At 38.4% G+C, this 13266-nt stretch overlaps 1 protein-coding gene across 9 annotated transcripts in view; it reads left to right on the forward strand.

Annotated features, from left to right (window-relative positions):
• Fry (FRY microtubule binding protein) overlaps nucleotides 1–13266 on the forward strand; it is a 407101-nt gene that overhangs the window by 340653 nt on the left and 53182 nt on the right. For all 9 annotated transcript variants that reach the window (XM_058582514.1, XM_046454025.2, XM_046454026.2 and 6 more), the window contains 9 exons: nucleotides 103–206; nucleotides 911–1096; nucleotides 3289–3487; nucleotides 4866–4987; nucleotides 6318–6505; nucleotides 7470–7564; nucleotides 8495–9102; nucleotides 10834–10931; nucleotides 11260–11430. In XM_058582514.1, coding sequence (XP_058438497.1) covers nucleotides 103–206; nucleotides 911–1096; nucleotides 3289–3487; nucleotides 4866–4987; nucleotides 6318–6505; nucleotides 7470–7564; nucleotides 8495–9102; nucleotides 10834–10931; nucleotides 11260–11430 — 1771 coding nt within the window. The remainder of the gene's footprint in view (nucleotides 1–102; nucleotides 207–910; nucleotides 1097–3288; nucleotides 3488–4865; nucleotides 4988–6317; nucleotides 6506–7469; nucleotides 7565–8494; nucleotides 9103–10833; nucleotides 10932–11259; nucleotides 11431–13266) is intronic.

The raw sequence follows: 13266 nt of genomic DNA on the forward strand, positions 1-13266 counted from the left end.
TTTTTCAGCAAGCCATAAATAACAATTGCATTGAATTGTGAGCTAATGGTTTATTTCCACCCGCCTCAGAAGTTGCATTAATCTCATCATTTTGTTGGTTAGGTGCAATATTGCTGTGATTTTTATGACTGAGATGGTGGTGGATCACAGTGTAAGAGAAGACTGGGCTCTCCATCTACCACTATTACTCCATGCTGTCTTCTTAGGTAAGACTGGATCTAGAGGGGATTCTACCCAACAGGGTCAAAAACACATAGAGGTAATCCACAGAGATTTCTTTTCACATTGACGTCCGCCTGCCCCACTTTTGAAAGGTTTTAGTCTCTTCTGTTTTTCATTGCACTTTTGTGACACCTACTTTCTAAAATTTCAGCTGACCAGTCATTGTTTGAAATTGTCCTAATTCTACAATGTAAATAATTTGGGCTTTTTTGAGGGAGTTTGGCCGAGGAAGTAAATTTAAAGCAATGAGATATGGTCAGTGCAAACGAAAAGACAGTGCGTAGACCATAGCAGGCCTAGAACTGAGCTTCAGGTACTCAAGTAGTAGAGCAGAATGGGAATAGGAGCCATCCAGAAGATGAGTTAGAGACACAAATAAAGTAGGATTCTTCCATAAGACAGATCCAAGGAAAAGAACATCTTAACAAGGAAGAATGCAAACCACGTCAGATGCTATGGAGAGGTCAAGAAAAGTCCATCTTATCAGCATTTCATGAGAATATTTTATTTAAGAATAAAGCATTTTAATTTTTTAAGCCCAACTTCTTTATGTTGGCAACCCAAAATATAATAAACTAAACATTCATTTGATGTGTTTCTCCCAGGTCTTTTGGAATCCTTACTACCCCTGGAATCTGAAGGAGCTTACCATTTGGTTATACTAAGTGAGTCCACCATTTTGTTACAGGTTTGGACCATTACCGGCCTGAAGTCTTTGAACACAGCAAAAAATTGCTTCTTCACCTCTTGATTGCCCTCTCTTGCAACAGCAATTTTCATGCCATTGCTTCTGTGCTCCTGCAGACCCGTGAGATGGGTGAAGCTAAGACTCTAACTGTCCAGCCAGCTTACCAACCGGAATATCTCTATACAGGTAAGGAGGAGGAGTAGTAGGCAGCCTGAGACAGAGTCACAGATGGAAGATGATGGGGGGGTGTCAGTGGAGCCCAAGTTCACTTTTCTCATGCTATTGCCTCCAACTTATGATGAAAATCCAATAAATGTGTACTGGTTCCCTTGATGTGAACTTGCCTCTCAGAAGCTTTCCTCATTATTAAATATTTTTAAACTTTATTTTTCCTTGTTATGATTGCTACTCCTATTAACTATGTTCCTATTGTGGCATTGAATTTAAAATACTCAGGGTCAAAAACATCAGTCTAGAACACTGCAGATAGGGTAGACTACAAATCGGTCATGGGCCAGGTCCCAGGTGTATAAGTTGTTCTCTTGAAGGAATTTCCACTTTATTGAATGACTATTTTCTAAAAGGCACAATTTAATGGGAGCCTATGAAAAACTATTGCCATTTTGAAACGAAAAATTTCTTCAAAGGAATGGGAACAGAAAGCATTGGCTGAGTCAAAGAAATCACCCTGCCATGGCAAGCTATGGAAAGCAGCCATTAGATTTTCACCGTGAAGGTCAATGGTTGAAGTTAGTCATGAAAACTTTCCCAAAAGAGTTGGCCAGTGGTTTTTATTTAAAACAGTAATATTTGAAATATCTTAAAATGATGATGAACATTACTATTTAGGTATTGTTTTATACATTACATTGATACCAAGTATGCTATGGCATTTCATTTCACAGGGTACTTTCTTCATTACCTTGAATAGGATGTACTTTTATTTCACTTCTTGTATTCAGCACTGTCTTGTCTTCTAATAGAGGTTAACATTTTTCAGGAAAACAAATATGAAGTCATTATTAATTCTGAGATGTAAGCCTCCAGTGTGCCTCAGTTTAAGCTCTTTATTTTGAGCCAAGCTATACTTAATATCCTATCAGCCTCTGAGGGACACAGAACTCTTTATGACAGACACTTAATTTAAAGAATCTAAAGAGTTCTACTTGTTCAAACTTCTATGGATAAAGATGTATTCCATTAAGTATATAGACTTAGGCTGATAAAATTATAGTGTCTCAAGTTGTACAACTCTGAGTGCATCAGTTTTGCATTTATTATACCAGTGATGTGGTATAAAATGATTTAGGGAATTACCAAAAACAAAATGTGCACAGTGTTTATAGGCAAGGCAAACAATTGATAGCCAAAATGATTGGATCTGTCACATAGGAATAGGTTTACAGAGTATAGGAAATGTCCCCTCTTTATAAACCATTATTGAGCATCTAGGTTCAACTATAGTTGCTGTCAAATCCACACTAAAAACTGTGTAATAGAAATCATTGTCCTACCTCATTATAATAGAAAACTAAGATACAGAGGGTTATATAAGCTCCAAGGGTACACTGTATGCTGCAGAGATGCTCTAATAATTAACATTATTCAGATGTACTTTTTATAATTATTAAAAGAGGACAAGGGAATGGTCCCATGTGTACTTTTTTTTTCCCCAAACCCATATAGCCATAGAGGTAGAAGTGTTAACCAAATACATAGTGGAAAGAACATACTATTCACTTATATTTTCTTTTAATACCATGCAATATAGTTTATCAAAATATACACATAGGTGGCTGAAGGGAGTAGCTCAGTTGTAGAGCATGAACTTAACATTTGTGAGGTCCTGGGTTCAGTCCTCAGCACTAAAATAAACACCCACACACATACACAATATTCTAACTTCTAGGCAAATTTACTTAAAACATTAAATATAACTTGCTTATTAGTCAAAGTGACTGTTACCTTTAAAAAGGGGATCACTTTGCATGTTTAAGTTGTCTAACACTGAAGAATAATTTTAAAAAGAATAATAAAAGAAAAAGAGCATTTTTCTTTCCCCTTTCTTAGTTGACCTGTTATAATTTAACTTTTCCTTGGCCTGGCCTATGCATGCATGAAAAACACACACACACACCAGAGTAGAAAATGGCAGATCACCTCTATTCCCAAATGTACACTGATCTACACAGCAGTGCCACTGATCCCATATACAAAGAAAACCTATCAATTTCAATTCATCATAGGCTAGACCAAATCAAGTGCTTTCTCCCCCAAATTTAAATAACTTCATAATTGTGTTCCCCAGCTGGCCTTATTGACCATGCTGACAAGCACCCTTCCTAACATATCCCTCCTTAAACATCTTCACCCTCCAGGTGGCTTTGACTTCCTGCGAGAGGACCAGTCCTCCCCAGTGCCAGATTCAGGGCTGAGCTCCAGTTCTACCTCCTCCAGCATCAGCCTGGGAGGCAGCAGTGGGAACCTCCCACAGATGACGCAAGAGGTAGAAGATGTGGACACAGCTGCTGAAACCGATGAGAAGGCAAACAAGCTCATTGAATTCCTGACAACCAGGTAGTTGGGGGTAAAGAGTCACGCTGCTGCGGTTTTCAGGTCAACCTTTTGAAAAAGTGTCAGCCCTTTAAACCACACAGATGGAAAAGTGATCCCGGAGTTCTAACAAAGTTCTATTTTCTCTTCTAATTTGCATCTGCCAGCATAAAAGGCAGACACTAGTAGAGCTTGTCTCTGGTCCCACTGATACAGTGGATGATGGGCAGGGAGGTTTCCAGTAGACATTTGCATGGTGCCACAGATGGAGACAGGACCTGGTAATTGCAGGCTTGACTTTAGTCACATATCAGAGCTGCCAGGATCTGGGAGTTCTGAGACATCGCAAACATCTTCACTCTGGAAACCAATGATTTCAGCTACAATTGAGCCAGGAGCAGCTGCTGAGGGGATCAGTGTCTGCGTGTCTGGTCCAAAGAGTCATTTGTAATTGGGAGTCAGAAATGAGAAACTAGGAAGCAGGATGGGAAAGGACTCAAACTAATCATAAAGCAAAATCAAGGAAAACTACAAGTGGTCCTGTTTTTTCAGGTCTTCCTGCTCTTCTAATTAACCATTTCACTTGTAAGACTTCAGAATTTCTAGCAGCCCGAGGTCCAGTGTTTGTATAAAGGCATGCACCTGTGACCTGGAGACATGCTCTCCTTTTGCAGTGAGTTAAGTCCTGGAAATTTAGTTTGTATACATGTTATACAGTATCTGACATGAGTTTTCTTTCTTGCATCAGTTAATGCAAAAAGAGCATTTTCTTTCCCCAATAACTCAGGTTCTTTTACACAGCTCCCAGCTTAATGTGGGATATCGTGTGCAGGAAGCTTAGGAGGGGGGCCCTTCATACAGAGTGTGTGCACAGACAGGGTGCTTCAGAGACCTGGATGATTCATAGAGAGAACAGGTGTTGTTGCCACTTACCATCCAACAATACCACATGTTGAGAAAGGCAGTCGACTGAAGTTCTCTCACCTGGCTCTATTGAGTCTTACTGTTGAAAACCAAGTAGACAATGAAAGCCATATCTTCAGTTTGGGTCCACGGTATTTGGCAACTTAATGATGTGGTCTTCATGAAATCCTTATCTCTGCAAATGCTACGATGTGAACAGTGAGTCTGTCTAAAACTACATTTTATTTAGTATTTTATATTAATTTATTCAACATATCAATAATATGCCTGTACTGTTATGGCAAAATAGGAGATTTTCATTTTGTGAATCAATTTAATTTAAAACATTGAAAAGTATGTCTCCACAAACTTGAAATGTACCCCCCAGATCATGAAGTTTTCAAAAGTATTGTGCATCTTCAGAGTCAGAACTCCATGTATAGTTTTTAAAATGGTAAGTGAAAATTATACTTTTGACATTTTGTGTGTTTTGTTCAAGGGCATTCGGTCCACTTTGGTGCCATGAAGACATCACACCCAAAAATCAAAATTCAAAGAGTGCCGAGCAGCTCACTAATTTCCTACGTCATGTTGTATCCGTATTCAAAGATTCCAAATCAGGTACTTCATCCTCTTTGCCCAGATCCTTCTTTCATCAGTTTTCCATAAGGGAGATCACTTCATGATGACAATACACCTTATAACGTGATCCTGACACCACCTGTGCATGAGCATATTCATAGGAGAATTTCAAACCTTCTTCTTAGTGTGGCCCAACTGAATCCATGCCATCTGCACTTGCACCAAGCCCCATCAAATAACCTTCCCAATCTTGCGTATTCTCTTAACCTTACTACTAGAATTAAACTCTACCCATAATGTTAATTTTATCTAGAAAAAATCGTGAGGCATAAATTTCATTTATTGGCCAACATCAGTCTCAACTATGAAAAATCGTCAACCAGTTTAATTAAATGACTGATTGAAATTTTTTAAGGGGGGAAAAAAGAAAAGAATTTGAGTCTGGGATGTAGCTCAATGGTAAGCTCTTGCCTAGAGTGTACAAAGTCCTTGTTATAAAAAGACAAAAAGAATTTGTGATGAAATGTTTTTGGCTTTAAGGGTTCACTAACAATTCCTGTACAAATGACCTTTCAATATTCTGAACACAGTGATTCTCATTGAAACTATAGTAGCATCATAATATTTACAGATTTGCCCACAAGCTGAATTCCTTTCAGATATAACTTGGACTGACTGATTTGTGTGCAAAATTTTAACTTGGTTCCTTACTGTGATATAAAAGCTATGTCTACCCTTTTTTCACAACAGTATTAGATCTGGCTCACTGACTTTCCCAGCTGCTCTAATAATTAACATGTTTCCTACTTTGAAGCATTTCTGATTAACCACATCTCTTTTCATTATCATAAGACACCTACTATAAACCAAAAACTACTGATAAACTGAAATGGTAAACTCATTTCAGGAATAGGATTGCCTTTTGCTTTCTTTCTTCGTGTGTGTGTGTGTGTGTGTGTGTGTGTGTGTGTGTGTGTGTGTGTGTGTCCTGTCTAGCAGGACCTCATGACTGCTAGACAAATGCTCTACCACTGAGCTGTATCCCCAGCATTTTTTTTCCCTTTTACTACACTATGCTTTATCAAGACTCATACAAAATTTGTCTTTATTTTAAAATGGTTCATTCATTCATTTTGGGATGGATCTTGACATGTTACCCAGGCCAGCCTTGAACACCTGGGTTCAAGCAATGCTCTTGTCTCAGTCTCCCAAATAGCTGGGACTACAGGCACCCAGGTTTATGGTCGATTTTTACAAATGGACCACCACAGGATAGCTCTATGCTGCCAGGCTGCTATGACTTTGGTGTCCTGGGTGACTTTGGTGTCCTAGTTTGCAGCACAGAGGCTAACTCGTTCTCTGGCACTAGGTTTTCATCTGGAACAACACTTGAGTGAAGTGGCACTGCAGACAGCCCTCGCGAGCTCCTCAAGGCACTATGCTGGCCGGTCCTTCCAGATATTCCGGGCCCTCAAGCAGCCTCTGTCTGCACATGCCTTGTCTGACCTCCTGTCTCGACTGGTGGAGGTGATCGGAGAACACGGAGATGAGATTCAGGTATAGAAGGGAAGACCACTGAGCTCATTGAATTCAAATGAGAGGAGTTAACTTTCTTTGATCCTTCTCTTTCACTCATTAAATCATCCATTTGAACAATTTAAAAAATTAGAAGTTGGCCTTTGTATTTCCAAAATCCAGTCCTGGGGCATTGTTCTAGAAATTCTAGAAATTCAATGAATACTATGAATGAATACTATTCTGTTTATAAAACAAATGGTTGAAAAATCTGTTTGGATCCTTTTTTTGGGGGGTGGGGTTATTTGGCAGAGGGAACATAGGTTATTTTGTATTGTTTGGGGGTTTTACCATCCATTGAGGATGCAGGACTCAATCTCTGCACACACAGCAAACATCTCCATTGTATCTGTGCAAAGTCCTACCCTTCCCTGTATGGTCATTCTTCAGCAGACTGGAAGAGTTGGAGATGGAATGGGGTCGCTGCCACAGGAAGACCCTACTGTAGGAGACCCTTTTTTCCCATTGACATATTCCTGCATCTCAGGAAACCTGCACAAACCTATGGACTCTACCTTTTTCTCCTCCTTCTGGCAACAAAGTGCAGGCAAATGCCTCTGAGGCAAACCTCTTCTTAGGCACACTTCTTACACCTCATCTCTTCCTATCAGACACTATTCCTCAGCAGGGGGCCATTCTTCCCCCTTCCCCTTCCCCACCTCCTCCTGCCACCACCACTCCTGCCCACCTTGGATTTCAAACCTCATTGAAGCTGTCAGACATAGAGAAATACATCCTTATTATCAGCTAACTCCTAAGACATCTGAATTTCCTAAATAGTCTTAAAAATTTGTTTTTAGATTTTTGTGATTTAAAGCAACAATGATTGTGTAGCTTTCAGATCTACTGATATTACTGGAATAAAGTTTGCATTAATTAAGTTTATCCTCAGAAAGTTAACAGTGACTGTAAGCAGCACAAAATGTAATCTTTGCATGTTTGGCAGGGTTATGTAATGGAAGCCCTTCTGACCTTGGAGGCTGCTGTGGATAACTTATCTGACTGCTTGAAGAACAGTGATCTCTTAACTGTTTTATCTCGGTGAGAATCAGTTCACTGACATTATGTAATCAAATTTACTGCACTGAATATTTGGGAGATGCTGAATTTGTGACAGAGTACAAAGAGAAAATTTCATTTTTGAAGTCTATATATGACCTGAAAAGTATGTATGGTATTTCCTAAAGTTAAAAAAGGAAGTTATAATATACATATATATACATTTTACAAATATTTTTAAATGTCAGAAGACAGACACCAAATATTATCTCTGCATTGATACAAATATTAATGATTTTTCACTTTTTCATGTCCTTGAATACTTTTTGTGGGGGTGGGGGGAGGGTGAATACTGGGGGTTGAATCCAGGGGTACTTTACAACTGAGCTACATCCCCAGTCCTTTTATTTTATTTTTTATTTTGAGACAGGTCCTCACTAAGTTACTGAGGGTCTCACTATTGTTGCCAAAGGTGGCCGTGGAACTTGTGATCCTCCTGCCTCAGCCTCCCAAATTGCTGGGATTATAGGCATTGGTAAACAGAAACTAAAACTAAACAGTATTTTTAAATGAACATATACAAAGCTCAGCTGAACTATTCCTATTAAAACTGTTGGAATAAATATTGACTTTACTTAAAAGAAATTCCTCCTTTTTTTGTTGTTGTTGCTGCCAATATTTAGAAAACTCATTTGAAATATTCATGAACCCAGGTTGTATAATTGAGCTCATCTTTCTTGAAATTGAGCCAGTAAAGGTTGTACTTGTCAAGGTTTGTTTTTCATAGCTTAAAGTTTAAGGATAAGGAAAAAAGAAATTAGAAGAAAGTAGTATTTATTTCCAAAGAATATTTCCCCTTCTTTAGTGTTTCCTAGGGACTTGAGTGGACTTCACTTTTAGTGAAGCTTGTGGGCACTCCACTGAACGAATTTATTTATTTTGTAATTTGAACTTATTTGTTCTTATACCCAGCTCTTCATCACCAGATTTAAGCTCCAGCACTAAACTAACCGCAAGCAGAAAGAGCACAGGGCAACTAAATGTGAACCCAGGAGCTGCCGGTGGCAACACCACAACTGCAGAACGGAGTCGGCATCAAAGAAGCTTCTCTGTGCCCAAGAAGTTTGGTGTGGTTGACCGATCCTCTGACCCACCTCGAAGTGCCACCCTGGACAGAATCCAGGCTTGTACCCAACAGGGTCTTTCCTCAAAAACCAGAAGCTCCTCCTCTTTGAAGGACAGTCTTACGGACCCATCCCACATAAATCATCCCACCAACCTGTTGGCCACCATCTTCTGGGTCACAGTGGCCTTGATGGAGTCTGACTTTGAGTTTGAGTACCTAATGGCCTTAAGGCTGTTGAATCGACTACTAGCACATATGCCACTTGATAAAGCTGAGAACCGAGAAAAACTTGAGAAACTCCAGGCCCAGCTCAAGTGGGCTGACTTCTCAGGGTTGCAGCAGCTGCTGCTGAAGGGATTCACATCTCTCACCACGACCGACCTGACCCTGCAACTTTTCAGCTTGCTGACCCCAGTGTCCAAAGTATCCATGGTGGATTCATCCCGAGCTATCGGTAAAGCCAACTCGCTCACTCTCTCAATGCTCGTGGTGGGATTTATCTTTAGTGGAATAAGATGATATGGATTTACTGCTTTTAACAGTTTTGCTAAGAAATGGTTCTTTAGGAATAGCTACTTTTGTTTTGTTTTGTTTTCTTTTAAAATTCCATTTAATAGGGTTGGGGATGTGGTAGAGCACGTGCATGTGCAAGACTCAAGGTTTGGTGGCCAGCACTGTCTTTATATCGTAGAAGATATTTCAAGGCAGTAAATTAAAAGAGCAGTGCAGTGAACTTTCCTCTTAGAACCACCTTCATAGTGTCCCAGAGATTTTGATCTGTTATGTCTCTATTCTTATTTATCTCTAAGTATTTTTTTTATTTCATCCCTGGTTTCTTCAGCTGTCCATTGGTCATTCAATAGTGTGATATTTTTAGTCTCCAGGTGTTAGAGCAGCTTCTATTTTTTATGTTATCGTTGATTTCTAACTTCATTCCCTTAGGATCTGATAAAATGCAAGGTTTAATCTCTATTTCTTTGTATTTGCTCAGAGTTGCTTTGTGGCATAAGACAATGGTCTGTTTTAGAGAAGGATCTGTGTGCTGCTGAGAAGAAAATGTGTTCAGTCATTGATGAATGAAATATTCTATATATGTCTGCTAAATCTAAATTATTAATTATATTTTTTAGTTCTACAGCTTCTTTAGTTTTTGTTTGGAAGATCTATTGAGTTGTGAGAGAAGTGTGTTAAAGTCACCCAGTATTATTTTGTTACGATCTATTTGATTCTCAAAGTTGTGAAGGGTTTGTTTGGTATATGTTGAACCTCTTTTTTTCTTTTATTTATTTATTTTTAACTTGTTCTTTTTAGATATACAAGACAGTAGTATGTATTTTGACGTATTATATATACATGGAATATTCCTTTGCTCTTATACAGACTATTTTTCCTATTTTTTTTTAACTCCCAAATCTTTTAATTATTTATTGCTTTTCTTTTCCTCTTTAAAATTTTATTGATTCCCTATTGTTTTGAATTAAAACAAATCAACACACCAGATTTTTAATACCATGGCAAATAGCCCAGAATTCATTTCATGAACTAGATTTTAACTCAGAGATACTAGGCCATTCCTCATTATTTGAAAAAGTCTTTACTGAGCCGAGCTGGGTGGCACATGCCTATAATCCCAGTGACTCAGGAGACTGAGGCAGAAAGATTGCAAGTTCAAAGCCAGCCTCAGCCATTTAGTTAGGCTCTATGCTACTTAGGGAGATCATCTCAAAATGAAAAATGACTGGGGATGTGGCTCAGTGGTAAAGCACCCCTGGGTTCAATCTCCAATAAGTCTTTATAATTCTGTGACTAAGACTTAAATTGGCTGATCTATGTCCTTTTGTACCAGCTTTTCTTAAAATGTGTTTTGATAAAAATTTCAAATTAGTGTTTCAGCTCAATTCAGTCTGTTCCAATAAAATCTGTGTCGTCATTCTTCATTCACAAAGAATCCATCACAAGATGACAAATGTATGTTAAAATTGCAAATCTACTTTGGTGCCTCCTTTATAATTATTGCCATTGTGATTGTCTGTTTTTCATGGATTTTTGTGTTAGGTCATATTTAAGCTGCTTCCAAAGACTGCTTTTGTATCACTGCAGAATAAAACCTATAATGTGCCTGTCCACTGTCACCAGTTAAAATGTCCTGTATTTAGCTATCTTCATTGTATCTTCTCTAATCCAGGGTTTCCACTGAATGTCTTGTGTCTCCTGCCCCAGCTGATCCAGCATTTTGAAAATCCCAATCAGTTCTGTAAAGATATAGCCGAAAGGATTGCTCAGGTATGAGTTTCAGTTCCACATTCAGGCAAGTCCATATGGGCCTGCAGGAAGGCCCAGTGTCAGTCAGAAATGACCAGGCCCAGGGAAGCCAGTGATTTTTCTCAAATGTGAGTGTCTGATGCATACTGTCTTCTTTGATTATTAAGAAAAACAAGTGGAAAGAACTTTTGGAAATTGTATTAGCTAATTACTAAGTTAAGCCCTGCTGTGACTACCACAAGTTCTGTCAGTCTTCTTTCCAGACTATCAGGATTTATAGCAAAATTTGCTAACATTTCTTCGTTTCATTGGAACACTTTATCCTTAATTGCTTTTCTTATCTTAAAAGGTTTGTTTGGAAGAGAAAAACCCTAAACTTTCAAATCTTGCACACGTTATGACTCTTTATAAAACACACAGCTATACAAGGGACTGTGCCACGTGGGTCAATGTGGTCTGTCGATACCTTCACGAAGCATATGCTGACATTACCTTGAACATGGTCACCTACCTGGCAGAGGTAAGCTTTAAACTAAGGATAACATCCATTATAGCGTCTCTGGTTAAATATTCATATGGAACTGATAATATACCTTCAACTTCTGTTTATTGAGTCCCTGCTACATATTATTATAGATACTAATGGAAGCATCTCAAATCTTCACAACAAGCCAGTGATGTGGTTATTATAATAAAGAATCTGAGGCTCTGCCAGGTTAAGTTTAAGGTGGCAGAGCAGGTCTTTGATCCCAGATCTAGCTACTTCCAAAGCTTAAACTCCTGTTTATTAATACCTATCAGCATGACAGAGATGTGAAAATCTTATCCTAATTATTCTGAGTGTTCAAATCTTATTTAAGGAGTTACTGTGTATCTTGATGTGTTTAATGGTTGTTTGCTCTGAAGTAATTAACAAAAAATACCTCCTAAAATAAAAGTGTTTATCATTACCTTTTTTTTTAATCAAATTGGAATGTGTTTGTAGCGCAAACATTACAACCCAAACTCTAATTTTCTGTTTCTGTTTGTGCTAGAAATATATAGCATTTCACAGGTAGTCCTATGGTCCCAACAAATTTAATATGCAAGGTCATAAAGTCCTTATCCAAAGAGATAAGGGCAATCTATCCTAACTTTTCTTTTAGTTATATCACCAATATAGGTTTCAAATAAGTTAAAAAGTCAACCATTCCTCAAAGCCTCTACAAGACTGAATGGTTCAGGCTGGGGCTGTGTCGTTCAGTGGTAGAATGCCTGCCTCACAAGTGTCAGGCACTGGGTTCAATCCTCAGCACATAAAGATATTGTGTCCATCTACAACTAAAAAAAAAATTTTTTAAATTGAAAGTATCTATGTAGCATAAGGTACAAACCCATAAAACAATATTTGCAGTTGACCCTGCAGGATTCTGCCTGACAGTATGGATCAGCATTCTATGGGCTACATCAGACCATCAGCAGTCCAGGATTTATTTACTCTTTCCCCACCTGCATACCTAGTATTTTAAGGATCTCTCACAGTGCCACTCCAGTGCTTTTGATAATCACCTGGTCACAGTTGTCCCTACACATACCTCGGCACACAATAAGTACTGGGAGAACTGTCACAAACATCCTGTTTACAAGGCAGATAATGGTGCCTGTTTTAAAAGAAGATATAGTGTGTGATAGAATAGAAAGAGGCAATATTTGTTTGGAATACTAACCATGATAGTTTCAAAAGTGTAAATGGAAGGTGGGACACACACACAATGGAATATCATTAGCCTCAAGAGACAGAAATTCTGACACATGTTTCACCATAGATGAGCCTTGAGTACATAATGCTAAGTGAAATAAGCCAGATACAAAAGGAAAATATCATGATTCAACATACTTGAGGCACATAGATTAGGCAAATCTATAGGAGCAGAATATATATATATATATTGATTACCAGGAGCTGGGGGCAGTAGGTAGGAGATAGTTATTTTATTGGTATAGAATCTCAGTATGGAGTGATGAGCAAGTCCTGGAAGTACATAATGATGGCTGCACAGCAATGTGAATTGATACCACTGAATTGCACACTTAAAAATGGTTAAAATGGTTATGATGTGTACTTCACCACACACAAAAAAAAATATATTAAAATAAGTCACCTAATTTGTTCTGTTCTGCCCTTATCACAAAATTGTCACCAAAAATTTTTATTATGAACTTACCCAACTTTCCACCATATATAATCCAATTAACGTCTGTTTCAGTTACCTGTTTTTTCAGGTCTTAGCCACGCACATATGTCTAACTGTGTGGCAGTGGGCAGTCCTTGCATTGCACCTGCTCTGTTTATGCTAATTCTGTGTATATCTCCATG

This window comes from Marmota monax, unplaced genomic scaffold (assembly GCF_021218885.2).
Source record: "Marmota monax isolate L192 unplaced genomic scaffold, Marmota_monax_Labrador192_F-V1.1 WCK01_AAM20220418_F8-fsc00011, whole genome shotgun sequence".
Taxonomy (NCBI): domain Eukaryota; kingdom Metazoa; phylum Chordata; class Mammalia; order Rodentia; family Sciuridae; genus Marmota; species Marmota monax.